Source organism: Elephas maximus, chromosome 1, assembly GCF_024166365.1.
Source record: "Elephas maximus indicus isolate mEleMax1 chromosome 1, mEleMax1 primary haplotype, whole genome shotgun sequence".
In the NCBI taxonomy this organism is placed as follows: domain Eukaryota; kingdom Metazoa; phylum Chordata; class Mammalia; order Proboscidea; family Elephantidae; genus Elephas; species Elephas maximus.
This window is the reverse complement of record NC_064819.1, coordinates 96097374-96121253: the sequence shown is the minus strand read 5'-3', so window position 1 is coordinate 96121253 and position 23880 is coordinate 96097374. Positions and strand designations below refer to the sequence as shown.

Below are 23880 nucleotides of genomic sequence, written 5' to 3'. Positions count from 1 at the left end.
AAACTTTAACATGCTTAGCCAGCAGAAAGGTTGGCGGTTTATGTCCACCGAGAGGCGCCTTGGAAGAGAGACGTGGTAATCTCTTTGAGAAATCAGCCACTGAAAACCTTATGGAGCAGTTACTCTGACACACGTGGCGTGGCCATGCTTTTTTTAGACTAAAAGGCAACTCCTTGGCTTGTATTTGCCCCAGTAGTTCGCAACTACCCCGCTTGGACCCACCGACCAATCAAAATCTTTCTCTTTTTATGACCACCCCTTGAGCTCACGATGTCCAATTATAATCCGCCTCTCCCAAAATTCCAAAAGGTCTAGGTTATAACGTCCAATCTCAGCCAAAGGCAGACGTGAGTGGGGGTGGGGTGGGGGTGGGGCGGGGCGGGGTGGGGGTGGGGCGGGAGAACTATGCCTGAGCTGACTGTAGACCCCGGGCACTCGGCTACTTGTCCCCAACCCCCTCAGGAGAGGCCCCCACCCAGCCAGCCACCCGCTGTCAAACCCAAAGGGACTTTAACGGCCAACTGAAAAATAAAAGGCCCAGCCCCCTCCTTGACGGACAGCAGCTCACAGTAGCACACAAGGTCCACTTGCTCACCCTTTCTCTATAGGGTCCCCAGACCTTGAGCCTTGACCTTAAAGACCCAGAATGTGGACAGTTGGGCTGCCTGCTTGTTCCAGTTTGTTTGTCTCTATGTTGGGCCTAATGATTCCAAATCACAGAATCATAAAGTGGTAAAACTGGACAGGATTTTAGGGATTGTTTAGTCCAGACCATTCGCTTTATACTGGGTAATTAAATGATTGCTCCAAAGGCTCTCTTATCTCTCTTGAGTGGGGGAATTAGGGTCAAGACAGGTGCAGGACTTGCAAGCACCACACCCCTTAATCCTGGCAGTGCTGAGCAAGGCTTCCATGCCAACCTCCCTGATCCAGCCAGCTGTCAGACTGGGGTTCAGGATGGCAGAGGAAGGCAATGTGGACGAGGACGATGTGTTCCTGGTGTTTGCCCATGGTCCCTCTCCTCCCAGGGGTCCCCTTCGTCAGACCTTGGACAAGGCCTTCTTTATCTTCCTGGTCCTCCTCCTGACACTGCTGATGCTGCAGGCTGCCTATAAGCTGCTGTGGCTGCTACCATGGGCAAAGTTTGGGGACTGGCTCCTGCAAACACCTCAGAAGGAGCAAGAGCTGGAATTGTGACCATCTTTCCTAGAAGCATTCTCTCTCCCTGCCACAGAGGTGAGAGGGGAGACAGGAGGGAAATGGGACTGTTGGGGGTTGTGGAGGGGACATTTATATAGCTTAGAGAAGCAATCTTAATTTCCTTGAAGTAATTTTGAGAATAAATAATTATGAAATAATTTTGAAAACGTATGTAATCTCTCATTTTTAAGTGGCATCTAAAATTTTTCATCATAAATTAAGGTTGCTTCAAGAATTGAAATCAATCTTGGCATATTAATAATGTTCACATTTTAAAATAAAATAGTTAAATCACCCTTTTGAATGTCAAATTGAATTGAGATATCATAGTGACTTGATGGAGCCCAGGTGAAATAGTGGTTAAGAGTTGGGGTGCTAGCCAAAAGGTGAGCAGTTTGAATCCACCAGCCACTCCTTGGAAACCCTATGGAGCAGTTCTGCTCCATTTCTAGAGGGTCGCTATGAGTCGGAATTGACTCAACCGCAAAGGGTTTGGTTTGGTTTTTTGGATGAAAGGAATAGGCTCTTTGTCTCTTTGAGACAAGGTAAGATTAACTAAAAAAAAAAAAGATTACCACAGAGATTTTATGGTTGAGAGCTATACTCTTCTTTTTTTAAGAGGGAGGAAGTCCATTGTAAAAGGGGAAGGGAAGAAAGAGAACCTGTACTGCCGGTGCTTACTCAGGAAAACAATTTTGGGAAAGGTGAGGATCTGGAAATTAGATCCAGTAAAACGCCCATGCTCAGGTACCCTTTGGAGTGTCTTCATGGTCTCAATTTGAAGACTTAGGCTTAGAGAACTGGAGAGAAGTGGTGTGGAATTCTTTAATGGGAGGGAAGGTTTGATGTTCTGGGATTCCAAAGATGTGGGGGATGTAAGGGTGGTACTAGAAAGTGGGAAGATGCTCGCTACTTATGGAATGCACAGGATGCAGGAGGTGAAAATCTCAGAGACTGGAGTCGTGTTAATCTTTTGGGTTTGCACATGAGCTCACCTCTGGACTTTGCCCCTGCCTTGACGAGTCCCTCTAGCCCCACTAAAGCTGGCCGAAGGGGTGCGGGTGAGACAGGCATCACAATCAGTTTCTTCCTCCTTCCTTCTTTCCACAGCAATCCCACAGGAAGAGGAGACGAGACCCCAGGTACTTCACGAGACTCATTTCTCATTTTGTCTCATACCCTTACAGTGGCAATTTGATCAGATTCTTAAAACCCTTGCCCCATCGCCGGTCCTTAGGCGCTGGACTCCTCTACGAAGCACAGCCTCCTGGTCAGCGCCTCCTGCGCGTCGGGGAACCCCTCTCGAGAAGAACAGAAAACAACCCAGGTCCCATCTGCTTGATTGATCGTTACGTGGTGATGGGTGAAAAGCAAATCAACAGTGGCAATAATAATAACGCATTTGTGTAGCGCGTTGTGCTTCTTCGTGTGCATGTGTTATGATTTCACGATGGGGAGATGGAGGCATCTAGATGTAGAGCTAGATGGAGGGTAGCAGCAAGGGGCGTGCAGCCGTCGGAAGAAAAGGGGCGGACGCAGTTGCTTAAGCTTTGCAAACCAACACCTGGGAGATAGGAAATCTGGGCCGGAAGGTTTGTCAATAGCCCAGCGGAAGGAAAGGATTTTTTTTCCTCTTAAGAGATTCTCACTCTTCTATGAAACCTTCCACAGCCTTGGGGAACCCAACTCCTTATCTGTCCTGTTCCGTTCCCCCCCCGCCCAATTGGAAAAGTGGCTCAATCCTCCCTGCACGCGATTCACCGGCGGTTGCGCTCAGTGCAAGAAGTTTCTGATTGGCGGAATCGCAGAAGCACCGGGTGAAAAGAGCCTCACTGGCTTCGCGCATAAGTCCGGACTGAGACAACGCCGTACGGCAAAATGGCGATCCCCGGGTGCTTCGCACTCCTTGAAGGGACAAACCACGCCCCCTACAGGTTAGGGGATAGGGCGCCGCAGACTACTGGAGATACTCGAGGGGCGGGACTACATCACTTCCGGCCACAGGACAACGTTCCGTATCATAAGATGGCTGCGCCTAGGTGCATGTAAGCGGAAACTCTGCGGCTTCCGGTCCTGAGTAGGGACTGCGGTGGGAGGGGGAAGGAAGGCGGAGAGAAGCATGCGAGGTTCTGAGATCAGCGGTGAGGGTCGCCTCGAGAGACCGTTTCTGAGGTGGGCGCTGGACGGTGCGGGCAGACAGGGTGGGGATATCGAGGGAGAGGTATTGTGGAGACCCGAGAGCTGAGCTCGAGAGCAAACTGTGGTACCTCCTATTCCTGAAGGGGAGAGAGCGGCCGGGGGCTGAACTGCGGGGGGAGGGGGGATTTGGCGGGAAGCTCACCTGGGGAAGGGGGCCGGACCCAGGATTGGGATTGAAGAGGAATCAAGAGAGCCCAGTCAGGGGCTCACGAGCGGTTACGGGTCAACGGAGAAAAAAGGGAAAATTAGGGTGGGGTGAGAGGGAGGGGATTCGAGGTAAAATATCTCCAACCTAATTTTTTTTTTTAAAGCCCCGGTTTGAAGGGACCTATTAGACGGTGGAATATGGGAATAATTCAAGGAGAAGAAAGGAGAATGGGCTGTTGGGAGAGAACCTGTTCCTCCACAGAGAGTGTAGGAGTTGGGGTGATCATTCAGGATGGGGTGGGGGGTGCAGGTTTGACGTGGTTGAGGGCGAAAGGGGGAAAACGTGGGGTGTGCCAACAGTGATGTAGCATCTGTGCAAGAGGGTGTCAAAGAAATAAGATGCAGTGTGGTAAACTGTCCTGGGAGGAAGGATCAACTTGCCAACTGTGAGAAACCTTGGATAAACGAAACAGAAAGACCGGAAATCGATCTGAGGGGTGGAGCTGGAGATAGGAACTTACTGTTTGTAGGTGGTTGGGGATCCCCCTCCCAGGTGCAGGGCCCGAAAAGTATATGTAACTAATGGTTGCTGATGATAGTCAGTGAAGACACTGTTGGGCAGAGCTGGGTATTACTGAAACCCAAGGAGATTGGAAAATGTGTGAGATGAAGGGATGGGGCTATGCTGGAGGGGCTCTTTCTGAGGCCCCATCCCCTTCCAGCAGGATTTCTGAAATCCCCACCACTTCCTCCCTCCGGGGGATTTGATCCCCCATGGCCACCGATAACAACATCATCGTGCTGGATGATGATGACGAAGATGAAGCAGCTGCTCAGCCAGGGCCCTCCCACCCACCCCCCAATCCGGCCTCGCCCAGGGCAGAAGCCCCTGGCCCCTCTGAGCCCTGTGTGTCCGAAGGAAGCAGTAGTTCGGGCAGCAAGAAATGCTACAAGTTGGAGAATGAGAAGCTGTTTGAAGAGGTGAGCTTTAAGGGAGGAGATTCTTGTACTCTAGGGAGGGGGAGGGCTGACTGGCTCTCCTGTCCTTTCTTCCCTGCTAACCCCACCTCACCTTCCTCTCAACCATCTCCCTTGTCTCTTTTCCTCTCCTTTCTTCCTCTGAACTGTCCAGTTCCTTAAACTGTGTAAGATGCAGACGGCAGAGCACCCTGAGGTGGTCCCATTCCTCTATAACCGCCAGCAGCGAGCCCATTCTCTGTTTTTGGCCTCGGCGGAGTTTTGCAACATCCTCTCTCGGGTCCTATCTCGGGCCCGGAGCCGGCCAGCTAAGCTCTATGTCTACATCAACGAGCTCTGCACTGTTCTCAAGGCCCACTCAGCCAAGAAGAAGCTGAACCTGTCACCTGCTGCCACCACCTCCAGTGAGCCCTCTGGAAATAACCCTCCCACAGACCCCCCCTTAGACTCCACAAATGCTGAGACCACTGCCTCTGAGGCCCCAAGGACCCGTGGTTCTCGGCGGCAGATCCAGCACTTGGAGCAGCTACTGGCCCTCTATGTGGCAGAGATACGGAGGCTGCAGGAGAAGGAGCTGGATCTCTCAGAACTGGATGACCCGGATTCCACATACCTACAGGAGGCACGGTTGAAGCGTAAGCTGATCCGCCTCTTTGGGCGCCTGTGTGAGCTGAAAGACTGCTCTTCACTGACCGGCCGTGTTATAGAGCAGCGCATCCCCTACCGTGGAACCCGCTACCCAGAGGTTAACAGGCGCATTGAGCGGCTTATCAACAAGCCAGGGCCTGATACCTTCCCTGACTATAGAGATGTGCTGCGGGCCGTAGAGAAGGCAGCTGCTCGACACAGCCTCGGCCTCCCTCGGCAGCAGCTCCAGCTCATGGCTCAGGATGCCTTCCGAGATGTGGGCATCAGGCTACAGGAACGACGCCACCTTGATCTCATCTACAACTTTGGCTGCCACCTCACAGATGACTATAGGCCAGGTAGGGAGTTTGCAGGATGCCCATCAGCAACCCATCAGGTGTGTGGCAGAGGGGCATCCCTTTAGTCTCTCCTTCTAGAGTTTGGGCTGAATGCTCTGACTTTATATCTTCCCACATAGGCATTGACCCTGCACTGTTGGATCCCATCCTGGCTCGGCGCCTTCGGGAAAACCGGAGCTTGGCCATGAGCCGGCTGGATGAGGTCATCACCAAATATGCAATGATGCAAGATCAGAGTGAGGAGGGTGAGAGACAGAAGAGAAGGGCTCGGCTCAAAGGCACCTCTGGCCACCCTGCAGAACCCCCCAGAGCCTCCTCAGATTCTGGTGAGGTATGAGAGGGATACCTCCTTCAGAGAGGCCATGTCCTTCCCCTGCACTGGCCTCCAGGGAGTCTGGGGTGACTGCTGGGGGAATGTGCAGAAAGAAAGCAAGGGCTGGACTCTGGAGCAAGGGATTTCTTAGAGAAACTCCTTTGTCCTCTAGGGCCCTAGTGGAATAGCATCCCAGGAGTGTCCTACCACCTCCAAGGCTGAGACAGATGAGGAAGAAGATGAGGAAAGTGATGAGGAGGAGGAAGAGGAAGAAGAAGAGGAGGAGGAAGAAGAAGAAGAGGAGGAAGAAGAGGAGGAGGTTACAGATTCTGAAGAGGAGGAGGATCTGGAACAGATGCAGGAAGGTCAGGGGAACAATGAAGAGGAGGAGGAGGAAGCAGGTATGTCAGGGAAGCATTCCCCCCATGTGTCAGTTCCCTCTACTTTGTTGAGCATAAGTCACCTGTTTGAGACCCTTATTTCCTTCTCTGTCCTTGTAGTGTCCCCTCAGCAGTATTCTTTCCTCTAGTTCTTATGCCATCCTTCCTTTTTTCTTCTTCCAGGCGAGGATGGAAACAAGAGCCCCATGTCCCCACCACAGATCTCCCCTGAACAGGACCTGGAACCTGGTAAAGAGATGAGCAGGTCTTCAATGGAGCAGCAAAACAAAAGACTTACAGCGTCTCCATCTTCACTGTCAGCGGAGCCCCTGGCCCTTTCCGGCATAGATGCTGAAAGCAGTGGAGAGCAGCTCGAGGAGTTGCCCCTGGAAGAAGAGAGTCCTGTGTCTCAGCTCTTCGAGCTAGAGATTGAAGCCTTGCCCGTGGAGACCACCCCTTCCCCTGAGGAGAGGGACATTTCCTCTTCCAAGAAGCAAACAGAGGACTCCCTCATCACTGTTTTGGAGAATGGAGCAGCCATGGTCACCTCCACTTCCTTCAATGGAGGTGTGTCTCCTCACACCTGGGGAGATTCCTGTCCCCCCTGCAAGAAATCTCGGAAGGAGAAGGCCCCAGGGTCAGGGCCATTAGGAGACAGGTAACAACAAGGAGGAGGAAGAGGGAAGTCAAGGTGGGATTGCACAGGGCTTTATGACAGGAGCACTGGGGAACTGAGTCTGCTGGGAATGAGATTGGACACTCCCCCTCCAGCCTCACTCACGTCATCCCCTCCACATGTTGATGTTTCTGTCTCCAGCTATGTGGAAAGGCAGAGGGCAGTGCATGAGAAGAACGGGAAGAGGATATGTACCCTCCCCAGCCCACCCTCGCCCTTGGCATCTGTGACCCCAGTTGCTGACTCCTCGACAAGGGTGGACTCTCCCAGCCATGGCCTGGTGACCAGCTCCCTCTGCAGCCCTTCTCCAGCCAGGCCTTCCCAAACCCCCCAGTCTCAAGCCTCCCGGCCTGGTACTTACAAGGTAAGAGAGGGAGGCCGTTTTGCTTCTGACAGTTCATTCTCTTTCGTTGTCTTTTCAGTTTCAGCTTCTCTGAGTATTGCACCCACCACTTCTATTCTACCCCCATTTTTTGGTCTCTGTTAAGTCCCTTCGTCTCTTTCTCCTCCTCCCTGTATTCCAGATCTCTCTGACACTTGCCCCTTTGTCTCTCACTCCCCTGCAGATGAGTGTGGCCACACAGTGCGATCCAGAGGAGATCATCGTGCTCTCAGACTCTGATTAACTGCTTCCCCCAACATTCATGCTCCCCACCTCCAACGTGTTTGCTGATAGCATCTGGAGGATAGTGGGGAGCAAATGACTGAGATGGGGATGGACTGAGCTTTTCCCCTTTTGGTGGTGTTTCTTTTAAAAACAAAAGCTTAAGTTTTACACAGACGTATTAATAAACAATAAAATTCTTTTCTTATTGTATCCCTGTCTTTTCCTTGTTCTTTTGCTGTCACAGATTGGCACCAGTTCTTCCCTAGCTCAGGGTTAGCCTGGCCCCGGGTGGCCCTGGGACTGTCCTTTCCAGCCTGGCCTTTGCAGGCCTTCCTTGGGGTTTCTCAGCTTTTGGGCCTTCCCGCGCCCTCTGCCAGGCACTGAAAAAAGTGCTTCAGCCTCCTTAACCGCTCTACTTTCTCCCTTTGAGCGGTCGGAGTAAAAAGGCCAATCAGGGGCCGGCTCAAGGGTTACTTGGCCAATCCTGGCCCAGAGGAAGGGGGCGGGACTTCAGGGGAACTGTCAGAAGCTGGGAGGTGAGGGCGATTCGACCCGGCAAACCTGCAAATGGCCAGAGCTTAGGGGCGGGGTCTGGACTGCGAAGGCCAGGATCCGTCGCTAATGGCAAGAGGCAGGCTTACAGAATTAAAGGAGAATGAATGCTTCGGCCGAACCAATCCCTGAGCCCTCAGCGGGGGAAGGGACCTCGTACCTTTAAGGTGGAACGAGGCGACGGTTCTTTAAAGGGAAATCGACTGAGTCGGCCGAGTATTGCCCAGCGGCACGGGCGGGGTGCTTGGCCGTACCTTTAATGTCGGAGGGGCGGGAGGCGGAGCGTGGGCGGAGGGCGGAGAGAGTCGGCGCAAGATGGCGGCGGGAGGGGCCCAGGCTGCGGCTCTGGCCGCAGAGTGAGGGGCGGGGGGGCCCAGGGCGCGCGGCCCGGTAAGCGGGGACGCGCGGGGTTGGGGGGCGCCTTCCGGGTGGGAGAGGAGGCCGATGTAGCACTTGGGGCGGAGCAGAGGGGGGCGGGGTCCGGTGTGGGCGGGGGTAGACAGGGGGCGGGATTGAAAGTGCTAAGGGGGCGGGGCTATGTGTGCGCTGGGGCAAAGGGGGCGTGGCCGGTGAGAGCCGGGGGGCATGGCCTAAGGGGGATGAACAGAACAGTTGGTTTTCTTTTTAGTACTAGAGCAGACCTGCACCCCCACCCAAGAAAGGGGGGCAGGACACCAAAAAGGAGCATTTTGGAAAGTCAAGCTCTCAGACAAACGGTAAATAGGGTGTAATTCCGAGGGGAGACACCCCACTCCCTAAGAGCACTTTATTTCGCTCACCTGCAAAGAAAGCACTGGATTTGGAGTCAAGAGATCTGCATTTGCTGGCGCTGCCACTTACTAGCTATGTGACATTGGTTAATCTCTTAATCTTTCTCATCCTCAGTTTTCTCATCTATCAAATGGGGTTGAGCGGAATACCTGCCTCACGGTGTTGTTGTGGGGAGTTACTCAGATACTAATTTGTATGAACATGCTGGTAAACTGTAAAAGGCTGTGTCATTATCAGATGTTATCGTTATATTCTTCTCTCTTTTTCTTCCCAGATACCCCCCCGGCCGCCCTCTTCCCTCCCTTGTTCCTGTGGCTGGGGGGGGTACCCCCTCCCTCCACGCCATGGAGCCGTCGTCTCTGTCTCCCAGTGCGACAGCACTGCCCCTGCCCCTACCGCTGGCCCAGCCCCCACTGCCAGCAGCTGCAGTGGTACATGTGTCCTTCCCTGAGGTGACCAGTGCCCTCCTAGAGTCCCTTAACCAGCAGCGGCTGCAGGGCCAGCTCTGTGACGTTTCCATCCGAGTGCAGGGCCGAGAGTTCCGGGCTCATCGTGCTGTTCTGGCTGCCTCTTCTCCTTACTTCCACGACCAGGTCCTACTGAAGGGCATGACCTCCATCTCACTGCCCAGTGTCATGGATCCAGGCGCCTTTGAGACTGTCCTGGCCTCTGCTTACACAGGCCGCCTCAGCATGGCTGCTGCTGATATTGTCAACTTCCTCACCGTTGGGTCTGTGCTCCAAATGTGGCATATTGTGGACAAGTGCACTGAGCTCCTCCGTGAAGGCCGGACCTCAGCCACCACCACCATCACCACCTCTGCAGCCACCTCAGTCACTGTCCATGGCCCAGCAGGGAGTGGGAGCACTGTGGCCCCTGCCACCATGGGCTCCGTGCGCGCTCATGCCTCCAGTCGAGCAAGTGAGAATCAGTCCCCAAGCAGTAGCAACTACTTCAGCCCCCGAGAGTCCACGGATTTCTCATCTTCCTCCCAAGAGGCATTTGCAGCTTCTACAGTGGGCAGTGGGGAGAGGCGAGGAGGTGGCCCTGTATTCCCGGCCCCTGTGGTTGTCAGTGGTGGGGCTACCTCTGGGAAGTTGCTGCTGGAGGCAGATGAGCTGTGCGACGATGGTGGGGATGGCAGGGGGGCGGTGGTCCCTGGGGCTGGACTCCGTCGGCCCACCTATGCACCCCCCAGCATCATGCCACAGAAACACTGGGTGTATGTGAAGCAGGGTGGAAACTGCCCAGCACCAGCGCCCCTGGTTCCCCAAGATCCGGATCTGGAGGAGGAGGAGGAGGAGGAAGACCTGGTGTTGACCTGTGAGGATGATGAAGATGAAGAGCTGGGGGGTGGCTCAGGGATCCCAGCAGGCGGGGGGCCTGAGGCTACCCTCAGCATAAGTGATGTCAGGACCCTGAGTGAACCTCCAGTCAAGGGGGAGGAGCAGGTCAACTTCTGTGAGTCTTCCAATGACTTTGGCCCCTATGAGGGTGGGGGTCCTGGGGCAGGGCTGGATGACTCAGGGGGGCCTACCCCCTCCTCCTATACCCCCTCCCACCCTCCACGGCCCCTGCTTCCCCTGGACATGCAGGCCAACCAGATCCTGGTGTTCCCATCCTCCTCCTCCTCACAGGCTCCGGGCCAGCCACCAGGGAATCAGGCAGAGCATGGGGCAGTGACCCTGGGGGGGACATCGGCAGGGGGCTTGAGCATGCCAGGGGGTACTGGCGGGACCTCTGGGGGAACAGGTGGCACGGATGGGAATAAGATCTTCCTGTGCCACTGTGGGAAGGCCTTCTCACACAAGAGCATGCGGGACCGGCATGTGAACATGCACCTCAACCTGCGGCCCTTTGACTGTCCCGTGTGCAACAAGAAGTTCAAGATGAAGCACCACCTGACCGAGCATATGAAGACACACACAGGCCTCAAGCCCTATGAATGTGGTGTCTGCGCAAAGAAGTTCATGTGGCGTGACAGCTTCATGCGCCACCGGGGACACTGTGAACGCCGGCACCGACTGGGCGGGGGCGGGCCCGGAGGCGGGGCCGGGCCTGGGCCGCCCGCTGGGCCAGCCATGCTGCCCAAGCGAGAGTCCCAGGCGGCAGGCGGGGGTAGCGGCGACGAAAGGAGTGGGGCCACGTCCCCTCCGAGCGGAAGGGTCTGGTCCCCAACTAGCGTTCACAAGGTGGAGATGGGCTTCAATGGGGGCGGAGGGGCAAACTGAGGGGACAGAGCAATTGGGATTATCTTTCGGGAAAGAGGGAATAGGGAGTACAAGCTAGGAGCGCTGTGGCTCCAGGTGATCTCCCATCACACTTAGTCTTCCTTATCTCTATGGACTTGTATATACTTGGGAAAGGGGAATCAAGTTGCACCATCGCCAGTCCATTCCACTCCAATCACCCCCCAACTCCGCTGAAGTTATCCCAGAACGAAGCCCCTCCTTCCCCTCGCAGGGGTACCCTGAAGCCCCAGCTCCACATAGTAGGGAGTACATGGGAGGGGGAGGGGAATTGTTGAGCATCCTGGAGTCATACAGCCAAGGGTCCGGTGGTTGTAGTTTGTGCCTGAAGTTTGTGTTTGTGTTGTAGGGACCAGGCCTTTGAGCCCCACCCTTGTCCTAGAACCTATCTCCCCCACAGGTTGCGTCCCTTATTTCTACCCTACCCCTCTTCTCCCTCTCCTTACCCCCCTAGGGTTTCCCAACTCGGTTCTCAGGGGGGAGGGAGTGGAGACAAGGAGGGAATAAGTCGTAGGAGTATAAGATTTTTATTTTAAATCTTTTTTTAAAAATGGTGATTAAAATATTTATGATCATTTCACATGGCTTCCTGACAACCCCTATATATCTTTGCTGGGGACCCGGCACAGGTGGGGGAAAGCGGAGTGGCTCCGCGGGAGGTGGATGCTAGGGTGTGGGGTAGGGGGAACTTGGGGCTGGGGAGGGTCCGGTAACCGGCGGTGTTGGGTGGGCCAGGGGGGCGGGCGGGGCGGGGCTGGGATGCCCTGACAAGAACTGGAGAGGATGTTCCCGGATCCCTGCCCGGCCAGTGAGGGGCGCACCCGCCTCCCGAACCCACTCGCCTGACCGGAGCAGGGATTTCCCCGCCCCTCCTGCCCGCCTTTGAAGAAAGTGAAAGTAAAAGGGGGAAGTGGAGGCTTCAGGGCTGAAGAGATCGCAGCGCCATGAAGCTCCTGTCCCTGGTCCTCACTGTGGCTTTGGGTGAGCGAATCCCACGACTTCTCTCCCAGGAACGGGGGAAAGACAGGGAGGCGGTCTTGCTGGGCGCCCGGGGGAGGGGTCACCTGCCGGCGGAGGGGTCACCGGACATGCCGGCCGTCCCCTCACCCGGACCCTGTCCCCCAGGCCTGGAGACTGCCGTCTCGGCAGGACCAACGGTACTGGAGTGCTGGTTTGTGGAGGATGCGAAAGGCGGCGGCCTGACCAAGAGACCCGCCGCACTGCTGCTGCGCCAGGGCCCGGAGGGACCACCTCCCCGGCCGGACCTCGACCCCACGCTCTACCTCAGTGTGCATGGTGAGTCTTCTGGGACTCGCCCCCAAGTCTGCCGCCTCCATTGAAGTCCCCTTCTCTTCATGTCATGCAGTGACCTCGGGCCTTAATTCCCCATCTGTAAAAGGAGTCTGGATCACCACTAAACCTCTCACTATCCGGGTAGTCTGTGCGTTTAAAATTACCCAGGCGCTGCCCGCCCCGCCCCTTTCCCGGTGGTAACTACAGTTGCGCTCTCTTCTCTCCACTCACAGACCCTGCGGGAGCCCTCCAGGCAGCCTTTAGGCAGTACCCCCGAGGCGCCCCCGCGCCACACTGCGAGATGAGCAGCTACGTCCCGCTCCCCGCCTCCGCGAATTGGGCCAGAGGCCTGACCCCGGAGCACAGCTGCCCGCGGGCCCTGGACGGGACTTGGTTCATGGTCAGCATGTCCAGCCAGGTCCTCAGCCTCTCCAGCCTCCTGCAGCCACAGCCGGAGTCTCAGCAGGAGCCTGTTCTCATCACCAAGGCAACAGGTAGCTGGGGAAGGGAGGTGGTGATGGATGGGTAGATTCTAGGGTCCAAGAACTGCCAGGTAACTCGCTGTGTGGACTTGAGCGAGTCATTTCCTCAATAAGGGCACGGTTTCATTATTAGGCGAAGCAGTTTTATCCAGCAGGTTGTAGTCCCCACCCATTTAAAACGGTTCCACCCAGGCTTGGGGGCGGAGCATTCAGGTGGGCTGAGTGGGGGCGGTGCTTCGGAGACCGGGGTTTCGGGACACTGGAGCTAGAGAAACTTTTAAGATGGTGGGGCTGGGAGGGGCTCAGAAGCCAGAACTTTCTCCAGTCCTCCCAGAAGTTTATTTTGCTAGGTACCCCCCCCTTGCGGTTCACCCCGTTTCAAAAACTGGCCTTTGAACCCCATCCGCGGCCACACTAGGTGCCTGCTGCAGTCAGCAAAACAAAGGCTCTTGCACTCAAGTGCATTTACCTCCCCTACTCTACAATCCCTTCCCTGTGGTACGAGGGAATGCGCAGACTCTCTGTGGTCACCAAGCGGTGCGCTCCAGTGGGCGGAAGAAAGGGGCCGGGAGACCCTATGGTTCCCACTGCAAGGACAGCTTATCGTATTGTGCAAAGCAGTTTGAGGCCCACTGGTCAGGCACTTTGCTAGTCTGGGACGACAGGAGGGGATGAGATAATGCGAGAATGGGGACGGTCTGACCCTGTCTCCTCGCAGCAAACCGTGGGTAGGGGTCCTCAGCCTCCCTCAGTCTTGTACGATTTTAAATAAACAACACTGCCAGACCGTCAGGTCGTCCCCAACTGAGCCCCTGCACCTCCCTTCCCCAGTACCCTCTCTTTGCCACCCACATCACTAAGAGAGAATGACCAACAGGACCAGGGAAATGGACTCTGTATCCACCCTGCTACCCTCACTTCTGCCTACACTTCGTTCTTAGTCCCCAGGTCCCACCCAGGGCAGGAGCAGAGGACAACTGAGTCTTGTAGAGGCAATAACTCTCTCCAGTGGGAATGAGTATTATTTCCCAGGGCTCAGGCTTCACTGAGGTGGCCTGAGGATGTCCCTTTCTCTCTGAATTTGTTTATCCAAATATAAAATGTGGTTACTGTTTTCTGTCTTTCTGTTGTTGTGACTGTCAAGGGAGGTACTGTGTTAATTTATTCACTGATGCAATAAATATTTATTAGCACCGAAAATAAGCAAAGGCCCAGCAATAAATATTTATTAGCACCAAGAATAAGCAAGGGCCACAAATTAGAATCCTCTAGGAAACTTTTAAAATATACTGAAACTTGGTCCCACCCCAGGCCAATTAGAATCTCTGGGGTGCCCCCTACCCCTTCACTCTGAAGGGTCACAAAGGTGATCAGATGCAGATGGAGATAAGATTTGTATTAAATAATTCTAGTGTAGAGTAGAAAGCCACTTGTGCCCAGGCCAGAAGATCTACATCTCAGAGGCCACTGGGGGTGAAAACAAGCTGCTGTGTTGTGTCTCCCTTTTCAAGCATTTCTGGATTAAGGATTCAAGAAAATGAAAACTGTTCCATTGTTGTTTCAATGTAAAATTAAAAGTGGAATCTTTGATAATTTTGCCATATACATTAATACATTATTTCTTATCAAATTATTTACCAAAGAATTTTAAATGTTTGTTGGCAAATATCCTTTCTTAGCATACCTTGTGTGTATAGTATTTAATTCTCATCATTCTTTTAAAACATTATTATGGAAAAATTTTCAGATTCCCCAAAGTAGAGCAGTATAATGAACTTTGATATACCCATCACCTGTACATCACAAAAATATACAGATATTACATTTTACCAAACTGTTTCATCTGTCCTGCTCCCATTGTTTTTTTTTCTTTTTGAGAGTGTATTTTAAAGTATATCCCAGGTATCATTATTCTACTCTTAATACTTCAGTAAGCATCTCTATTAAATAAGGACCTTTTTTTTTTTTACATAAGCACAATATCATTATCATACCTGTTTTAGTTATTTGGAGCCCTGGTGATGCAGTGGTTAAGAGCTACAGCTGCTAACCACAAGGTCAGCCTTTTGAATCCACCAGCCACTCCTTGGAAACCCTATGGGGCAGTTCTACTCTGTCCTATAGGGTCACTATAAGTTGGAATTGACTCGACGGCAATGGGTTTTGTGGTTTTTTTAGTTATCTAGTGCTGCTATAACAGAAATACCACGAGTGGATGGGTTTAACGAACAAAAATTTGTTCTCTCACAGTTTAGGAGGCTAGAAGTCTGCAATTGGGGTGCTAGCTGTAGGGGAAGTCTCTGTTTGCTATGGGGAAATGTCCTTATCGACCTTCCCTGGGTCTAGGAGGTTCTCAGCAGAGGGACCTTGGGTCCAAAGGATGCATTTTGCTCCTGGCTCTTTCTTGGTGGTAGTAGGTCCCCATCTTCTGCTTCTATCTCTCTCCTTTTATCCCTTGTAAGATAAAAGGTAATGCAAGCCATACCCTAGGGAAACTCCCCTGACATGGGATCAGGGCCCTGGCCTGAGTAAGGGTAGTGACTTAAGTAAGGGTGATTCATCCCACCCTACTCCTGCCTCATTAACATAACAAGCATAACCTAATCTTTTTTCACATAACCTAATCTTTTTTCACATAACCTAATCCTGCCTCATTAAGGCAGGATTAGGATTTACAACACATCACAAAATGGAGAATCACAAAATACTGGGAATCATGGCCTAGCAAAGTTGACACATATTTTTTTGGAACACAATTCGACATGACAATACCTAACAAAACAAACAATATCTAATTCCTAGACCATATTAAAAGTTTTCTGATTGTCTCAGTGATGTCATTTTACAATTGATTTGCTCAAATCAGGATCCAGAAGAGGAGAAACTGTCATCTGTCCTGCAAAATGTCCCTTGACCAATTGTTTCCTTATGGTATCATTTACCTTGTTCCTCTTTCCTCCATATTTCCTATAAACTGGTAGTTGCATTTAGAGGCTTGATGAGATTTGGGTTCAAAAAAAATTTTTTTTTTCAGTAACATTTTATAATAGGTGTTATCACTCACTTCTTTAAGAAAGAAAAGTAAAAATCTATGTGTACAAACTACAAGTGGTGAAACTTTTACTGTTCTGGCCCTATCGTATTTACATTTGTATCTTCACAGGGTACAGTTTATGGGATGCAGGTCTAAAATTGTGTCCAATATCCCATACTATCCCATTACTGTTAGCTTAAAGGTTGAACTGTGAAACTTTTAGGTTTGTTTCTTAATCCTATAGACTTTAAAAAAAAAAAAAAAATCCTAAAGAGTACTTCTAGATTTTGATAAACTAAGTGAAATTGCATATTTTTTTATACTACTTAACTAAAACAATTCCATGAGGTTGAGAAAAGCTTAACTTTATGGGCCTCAGAATCTAGGATTAAAAATAACATATAATCACAAAAGAAAAAAGACTACTTTTACCTGGAGATGGAGCCCTGGTGGTATAGTGGTTAAGAACTCAGCTGCTTACCAAAAGGTCAGCAGTTCAAATCCACCAGCCGCTCCCTGGAAACCCTATGGGGCATTTCTACTCTGTCTTATAGGGTCGCTGAGTCAGAATCAACTCGACAGCAACAGGTTTTTTACCTGGAGGACCTGGACACTTTTGGGAGGAAGTAGAGATAGAACTAATGCAGAAGGACACAGAGTATTTAGATGTTTGGAGAAAATGCGGGAGGGCATCGTAAAATGAAGGGACCTCATGAGCAAAGTAGAAAGAAGTGCAATGGTTGGAGCTTCTACGAGGAACAAGAAAAAGATTTTATGTGGCTGGTTCTTAGGGTGCAAAAGAACTTGGGAAAGGTGAGTTAGGGCTGGATTATCAAATACCTTGAAAGCTCATCTTATCCTATAGATGATGGTGAGCTATCAGAAGATTATCTTTTTATCATTTTTCAAAAAAATTGTTATACAACAACAGCAACATCTCCCATCTAGGAGAGTGCCTGGCTTATAAAAAAAAAATTTATTTATTTATTTATTTATTTTTTGGAAGAGCTTAATAATGTTTGTAAAACAAATTAATTACTACCAGGGAAATTCTTATATTAGATATTTAAGAGAGCTCACTCATGGAAGCGAAATTAATTTCAAGCAATTTTATAGCACAAAGAATATGGTTCTTCAGGCCTTCCTATATTTTTCAAAGCAAAAAAATATACTAAACATGTTATTTTGTAATCTTCTATTTTCAATGACATTGAATGTTTCTTCTATATCTACCATCTTTAATGATGCCATGTAAATGTACCGTAGCTTGTTTAACCCATTCCTTGTTTTGCATATATGGGGGATGCTGAGTTAAAGGGCTATTGATAAATACTCCAAGTTTTCCTTCCGAAAGGCTGTGCCTATTTACCTTCCAATTTATAGTATGAAAGAGATCCATTTTCCTGAACTCCTGGCAATACTGAATCACATCACTAGTAAAACAAAAAATGTCTGGTAATTTGATAAATGAAGACAAAAAAAAGTCTGTTATTTGATTCTTATAAAGGCAGGCAAGGATCAGGTCATTGGACTAAAGAGGAAAATAAAGATTGAGTGATTTTCTCAAGATACCTGGGAAGTCCATCATGATGATGGTAGTAATGAAAATAGTAACAGCTAACATTTATTATTTTCTATATGTCAGGCTGTGTTCTTAGCACTTTATATGTATAATTTCATTTATTCCTCTCAACAACAATAGGAAATTTAAAAAAATAGTTGCCTTTGAGTCAACTCTAACTCAGGACAACCCCATGTGTGTCGAAGTAGAACTGTGCTACATTGGGTTTCCAATGGCCAATTTTTCACAAGTAGATCACCATCCCTTTCTTCCAAGGTGCCCCTGGGTGGACTCGAACTTCCAACGTTTCAGTTAGCAGCTGAGCACATTAACAGTTTGCCATATGGGGATTCTACCATAGAAAATAGTTTTTTTTTTTATTATTCCCATTTTAAGGAGCCCTGGTGGCTCAGCGGTTAAAGTGCTTGGCTGCTAACCGAAAGGTCACTGGTTTTAATTCACCAGCTGTTCCACAGGAGATGTGGCAGTCTGCTTCTGAAAAGATTTACAGCCTTGGAAACCCTATGGGGCAGTTCTACTCTGTCCTGTAGGGTTGTTATGAGTTGGAATCGACTTGGCGGCAATGAGTTTGGCTTTTTGGTATTTTCCCCATTTTACAGATGAAGAAAACTGAGGCACAGAGCAGTTAGGTGACTTGCCCAAGGACACACAGTTTTTAAGGACCAGGACTAGGAATTGAACTTAGAACACCCAGCTCAACCTGTGCCATTAGCTGCTGCTTTCTAGATAGCTGGGATTTTTAAACAGGCAAGTGACCTGTAGCTACAGTGCAGAGGATGACTTGAAGGGGAAAGAAAATGAGGATAGCAAGTCCAGAGAGAGGGTGTTGTAATTGTCCAAATACATTGATGAGAACCTGAGTTAGGAACAAGTGAGATCATTTGGGAGACAGACAGACTTAGGGCATAGAGGGGATAAAACATAGAACATTATATTTGGCAGTTTGCTTGTCTGTCTCCCTCACTGGACTGTAGGCAGCCTGAGGGCAAGGACTGCCTATCTTGTCCACTTTATCCTCTAGCACTACATCTTGAACTTCCAAGGTGCTCAATAAATATTTGCTGAATGAATGAATGAATGAGAGGAAGGAGTCTGAGTGACTCCAAATGTTTGCCTTGAGCCTAGGGGACTGGTGGTGACTGTTCATCAAGGTTAGGAAGGTGGGCACTGGAGCAGCATGAGGGATATCACAGAGATTTGGCTGAGCTGGAGGCATGTTAAGTTTGTCTGGCAGTTAAGATATAACCATAGCAAACACCTTTGCAGACTTGCCCTGTTCCAAGCACTGCTTAAAGCATCTTATGCCTTTCGTATACAAGTCTTTGTTATTGGAGCCCTTATGGTACAGTGGTTAAGAACTCAGCTACTATCCAAAATGTTGGCATTTCGAATCCACCAGCTGCTCTTTGGAAACCCTATGGAGCCGTTCTGTTGTCCTATAGAGTTGCTATGAGTTGGAATCGACTTGGTGGCAATGGTTTTGGTTTTGTTATCCAAAATCAGGAACTGAATAAATTTGAATATCAAGAGGTATTAAATGATTTAACCCTCACAAAAACCCTATGAGGAAGCTATTAGTGTCACAATCATCCCTATTTTAGAGATTAGGAAGCTGAACCATGGAAAGGTGAAGTAACTGGCTCAAGTAAGTTAACTTGGCCAATTACTTGGTAAGTAATTGCAAAGTTGGGATTTGAACCCAGGCAGCCAGGCTCCAGGCACTTAACCTCTGTACTACTCTGCCTCAGTAGAGCATAGAGATCTGTACTCGGTTCCAGGCTAGAGCCACAACCTTCCAGAGTTAACAAGTACAGCACCATAGGATTGATGGTTATAGGTCATTACTGTCTTCACCAACACAAAAGGCCTGGCTCTTCAAGGTGGTGCTTGGAGATGGACTGGTTCAGGCTATGTCAGAAGTGCCCTCAGATCCCACTGTCCCCAGGGCTCAAGTGGTCTGTGTGTTTAGAGCTGCCATCAAAGGCTATACCCACTAACTGCCCCTATTCACCCCTAGACCTCTCTGCTCACTCCCAGTGAAACTGGGTGCCACTTGGTCCCAGCACAAAGGGGGATTTGCAAGGAGGGCTGGGAGACAGTGTCAGAAAAGGTGTCTTCTGAGGGGCGGGTAAGTTGGAGCTGAGTCCTCCCTGTAACTCCATTTCTCTCCTTTCTCTCCCTCACGCCCCTCCTACTCTGCCTCCGTCAACCCCAGTGGTTCTGACTGTCCTCACCCACACCCCTGCCCCTCGAATTCGACTGGGCCAGGGTGCCATGCTGGACTTGAGCTTTGCCTATATGCCCCCTACCCCTGAGGCTGCTACATCCCTGGCCCTGGGTCCTCCTCCCTTTGGACTGGAGTGGCGACGCCAGCACCTGGGTAAAGGGCACTTGCTCCTGGCTGCAACCCCTGGGCTGGGTGGGCAGATGCCAGCAGCCCAAGAGGGGGCAGTGACATTTGCTGCATGGGATGATGATGAGCCGTGGGGCCCATGGACTGGGAATGGGACCCTCCAGCTGCCTACAGTGCGACCCTTCCAGGAGGGCACTTATCTGGCCACCATCCACCTGCCATACCTGCAAGTACAGGTCACCCTGGAGCTTGCCGTGTACAGTGAGTGCGGGGGTACGGTCCCCATGGGTAGGGGGTGGGCACTGGGATTAGAGGTTGCCATCAGAGGGGGAGAGAGGATGGAGGATAGGGTGAGTGAGGGGAGATGGATTGGGGTCCTAGGGAGTCAGAGGGGCAATGGCAGGGGTGAGGGATCCCTGGGAACCTGAGGGGCTTTAACATGGTGATTCCTGTGAAGCACCAATGGGGACACAGTGGGTTTCCCATCCTGGGAGAAGAAATGGGAAGTCCGTTTGGGGAGCCCAGAAGGCAAGTTGAGGGTCTCTGAGGGAGGAGAGTGGGTTGATTCCCCATGCCTATTTCCTACTCTTTACTTAGAGCCCCCTAAAGTGTCCCTGACGCCAGCACCCCTGGTATGGGCTGCCCCGGGGGAGGCGCCCCCAGAATTGCTCTGCCTCGCATCCCACTTCTACCCCTCCGAGGGCCTGGAGGTGGAGTGGGAGCTCCGCGGTGGCCCAGAGGGTAGCTTACAGAAGGCCGAGGGACAGAGTTGGCTCTCCACCCTGCGCCACCACTCTGATGGCTCTGTCAGCCTCTCCGGGCACCTACAGCTGCCTCCTGCCACCGTTGAGCAGCACGGGACCCGCTATGCCTGTCGCATCCACCACCCTAGCCTGCCTGCCGCAGGGCGTAGCACCGAGGTCACCCTGAAGGTGGCAGGTAAGATCCAGGAGCACCATGGAGCCACAGGGGCTGGGGCTGGGGCCTGCATGGAGCTCACTCTCTCTTTCTGCCTGCCAGGCCTCTCCAGGCCCTCCCTAGAGGATGGTGTGGGCCTCTTCCTCTCAGCCTTTCTCCTCCTCGGCCTCATCAAGGCGCTAAGCTGGGTTGGTGAGTGTGAACCCCACCCTACCGTGACCCTCTACTGTGGACATTTCCCGCCTACTCCCAGAACCTGACACTGATCCCTCTGCCCCCCCACCTCCCCCATCCCATCCCTTTGCCCCCCCCACCTCTCCCCCTTCCCTCTGCCTCTCCACTTCCCCCATCCCATCTCAATCTCTTTCCACAGCTGCCTACCTGCCCACTTCCAAGGATTCAAAGGAAAAGGTAACAATACCTCCACCATCCCTTACCTTTCCCAACTCATCATCATGGAGGGAGGCTGCTGGTGTGCTGGGCTTGGAATTCACATGCACCTGCTTCTTAGATCCTTCAACTGTAGGACCCCTTGAACAAGCTACATACATAACCTACACCTCGGTTTCTTTGGCAGTTTGCAACACCGGGATAACAAAAATTACTTAGGTAGCGCTGTCTAACAGAAATACAATGCAAGCCACATACGTAAATTTAAATAATCTACTAGCCGCGTTAAAAACGTTAAACAGGTGAAATTAATTTTAATAATACATTTAACTTAACCTACATATTCAGAGATACTACTTGAACGTGATATAATCAATGTAAAAAACTATAGTATTTTTCTGCAGTCTTTAAAAACTGGTGTTTATTTTAAACTTTTACCACATCTCAATTCAGACTAGCCACATTTCAAATGCTCAATATCCACGTGTGGGTGATGGCTATGCAGGGGACAGCACAGCCTCAGAGGACTGTTGAGAGAACTAAAGGAGATAGTGCATGTAGGTGGAACCCTGGTGGCACAATAGTTAAGTGCTGGGCTGCTAACCCGAAAGGCTGGCTGGCCTTTGGAACCCACCCAGCAGCTCTGTGGGACAAAGACCTGGCATCTGAAGTTTCAGCCTAGAAAACCCTATGGGGCAGTTCTACTCTGTCACATGGAGTTGCTGAGTGGAAATTGACTAGAAAGCACCTGATAGAACGAGAGTGCGTGCAAAGCATTCAGTACAGTGCCTGGCAGGCAGAAAACATACAGAAATGTTAACCTCACCCTTTTCCCACCCTCTGTGCCCATGATGGAAACCCTGCTGGCATAGTGGTTAACAGCTACAGCTGCTAACCAAAAGGTAAGCAGTTTTAATCCACCAGGCGCTCCTTGGGAACCATATGGGGCAGTTCTGCTCTGTCCTAAGGGTCACTATGAGTCGGAATTGACTCCATGGCAACAGGTCTGGTGCCCATGATGGTTCATATTTCTCTGGATTGACCCTGAGCATTTCACCCCACCCTCAAAGATGCCAAATTCATCACCTCCTTCTTGCTTCTCTTTCAGAAAGTACAGTGAGGGCTTTCTTATCACCAGCACCCTGCCGAAGCACCATCATCTCTGGCCTGAGCTGTGGCAGTAGCTCCCCCAAATTGTGTCCCTGTCATCTGCTCCTACTCCCTCCAAATCCATTCTCCACTGAGTGACTTGAATGCTTTTTTAAGGTACAAATCTTAGTACATTCACATTCTTAGAACTCTAGTGCAGTGGCTGTCAAACTTTTTGGCCTTGGGACCTCTTAAAAATTAATCGAGGACCCTAAAGAGCTTTTGCTTATGTGGGTTATAACTACTGATATTAAACCATACTAGAAATTAACACTGGGCGGGGGGGGAGAGAATACACAAACACATATTCTATTGTGAAAACAATGTCATTACACATCACGTAACATCTGGAAAACTACTGTGCACTCTCAGAGAATGAGAGCGAAAAAGGCAACTAACATCTTAATGTTGTTGTGAAAATAGTCTTGATCTCGCACATCCCCTGAAAATCTCAGGGACCTCAAGGACAGGGACATTTTGAGAACCACTGCTCTAGGTGGCAAACCTAGCCTTCCTGCCTTGGCCCATGTGTTCCTGTCGCTTGGGGCCCCTACCTACCTCCAACCCCACCTGGTACTCCTCAGCCCTCCTCTCAATGCTGATCGCACCGACTGCCGGGTCCTAGCGCGCTGTTCCCTTGCCTGGTCCATCCTTGCCCTCCCTGAGCCCCCGACTAGGTCAGCCCCGTCATTCCCCTCCAATCGCCTATCGTCCCTCTTGTACGGTTCACCACGGTTGTATTTAAGTGATTGTGCGAATCGTTGTTCAACGCCAGTCTTCCCTCTGGGACTGTTGGCTCAAGGGCTGAAGGAGCCACTGCTGTATCCCTCGCGTGGGCACTGGACCTGGCGCCCTCTGGAGGGCACTCCTCAAACGGCTGCTGGATGTTGGATGAAGAAAGCGGCGGCCCGGCTTAGAGACAGATCTCTGAGGGACAGAACGTTCGGCCGGACTGAGGGAGGGAGCGGTTCTAATCGTGTGCGAATAAAGTGGTGCTGCTGTGGTTCCAACGGGGCCTCTCATTCTTCTCCAGGCTTCCCCTTTCCAAGCACAATATTCCTTCGAATCACTTCCGGTTCCTCCCAATGACCTCGACCTTTCAATGCCTCAGGGACACCCGATCCCCATTCCCTTCAAAATAATTAGGGGTTGGAAGCCACTAACGGCGTCTACGGCGCCCTCAAGCCGCGGTATCTCCCAGGCTGACCACAGGAAGCGGAGATCCCGGCCTCGAGCGTCGGAAACCCCGGAGCGCCGAATCTGGAACCGGAAGTGGCGACTTCCTGCCCGCCTCCTTGAGCGGGGGCGGGAACTGATGGTTCCTCGAAAACCCCGGAGTGGATTTCCAGCCGTTATTCGTGTGGGTGGGGGTGGGAAGCGTAACACCGCGGGGGCGGAGTAACGGGGTCCCTCCCCGCCTAAAACGCTTCTCGCGGGAATTTTAGCTTTCTTGTTGGAGGTGGGGGGGATGTCAAGTTCTGCTCCTGCCCTACCCTGGGGGCTGGAGCCTGGAATCTTTATGTTAATTCGGAGTGGGGCGACGTGGACTCCAGGATCCCGGAGAAGGGGGCCTGAGAACAGCGGAGCTGGGAACCCGCGCTCCTGGGACCCGGCCCCTGGC

General features: G+C 51.3%; 4 protein-coding genes across 6 annotated transcripts; all 4 read left to right on the top strand.

The window, feature by feature from the left end:
• Window positions 1–957: 957 nt before the first annotated feature.
• SMIM40 (small integral membrane protein 40) lies at window positions 958–1197 on the top strand. The gene has a single exon (XM_049875730.1). It carries the CDS (start codon window positions 958–960, stop codon window positions 1195–1197), a length of 240 nt encoding a protein of 79 aa, XP_049731687.1.
• A 2075-nt stretch (window positions 1198–3272) lies between these two features.
• DAXX (death domain associated protein) lies at window positions 3273–7691 on the top strand. Of its 2 annotated transcripts, none has more exons than XM_049890185.1 (8): window positions 3273–3372; window positions 4269–4527; window positions 4679–5510; window positions 5630–5841; window positions 5996–6224; window positions 6387–6861; window positions 7021–7243; window positions 7446–7691. In XM_049890185.1, exons 2-8 carry the CDS (start codon window positions 4321–4323, stop codon window positions 7503–7505), a joined length of 2238 nt encoding a protein of 745 aa, XP_049746142.1. In that variant the 5' UTR covers window positions 3273–3372; window positions 4269–4320; the 3' UTR covers window positions 7506–7691. The 2 variants fall into 2 exon arrangements, with proteins under 2 accessions (XP_049746142.1, XP_049746148.1); XM_049890191.1 differs by having other exon boundaries at window positions 3276–3372; window positions 4272–4527.
• Window positions 7692–8343: 652 nt separating this feature from the next.
• On the top strand, window positions 8344–11739 carry ZBTB22 (zinc finger and BTB domain containing 22). The gene is made up of 2 exons (XM_049890178.1): window positions 8344–8428; window positions 9084–11739. Exon 2 carries the CDS (start codon window positions 9154–9156, stop codon window positions 11038–11040), a length of 1887 nt encoding a protein of 628 aa, XP_049746135.1. The 5' UTR covers window positions 8344–8428; window positions 9084–9153; the 3' UTR covers window positions 11041–11739.
• A 91-nt stretch (window positions 11740–11830) lies between these two features.
• Window positions 11831–23489, top strand: TAPBP (TAP binding protein). Of its 2 annotated transcripts, XR_007518194.1 has the most exons (9): window positions 11831–12039; window positions 12184–12354; window positions 12585–12845; window positions 19665–20063; window positions 20400–20741; window positions 20823–20912; window positions 21094–21131; window positions 22219–22376; window positions 23035–23486. XR_007518194.1 is itself a non-coding variant. In XM_049890169.1 (8 exons), the coding sequence occupies exons 1-8, from the start codon at window positions 12003–12005 to the stop codon at window positions 22228–22230; spliced, it is 1350 nt and encodes a 449-aa protein (XP_049746126.1). In that variant the 5' UTR covers window positions 11831–12002; the 3' UTR covers window positions 22231–23489. The 2 variants fall into 2 exon arrangements, 1 of the variants encoding a protein (XP_049746126.1); XM_049890169.1 differs by having other exon boundaries at window positions 22219–23489.
• Window positions 23490–23880: the final 391 nt, after the last annotated feature.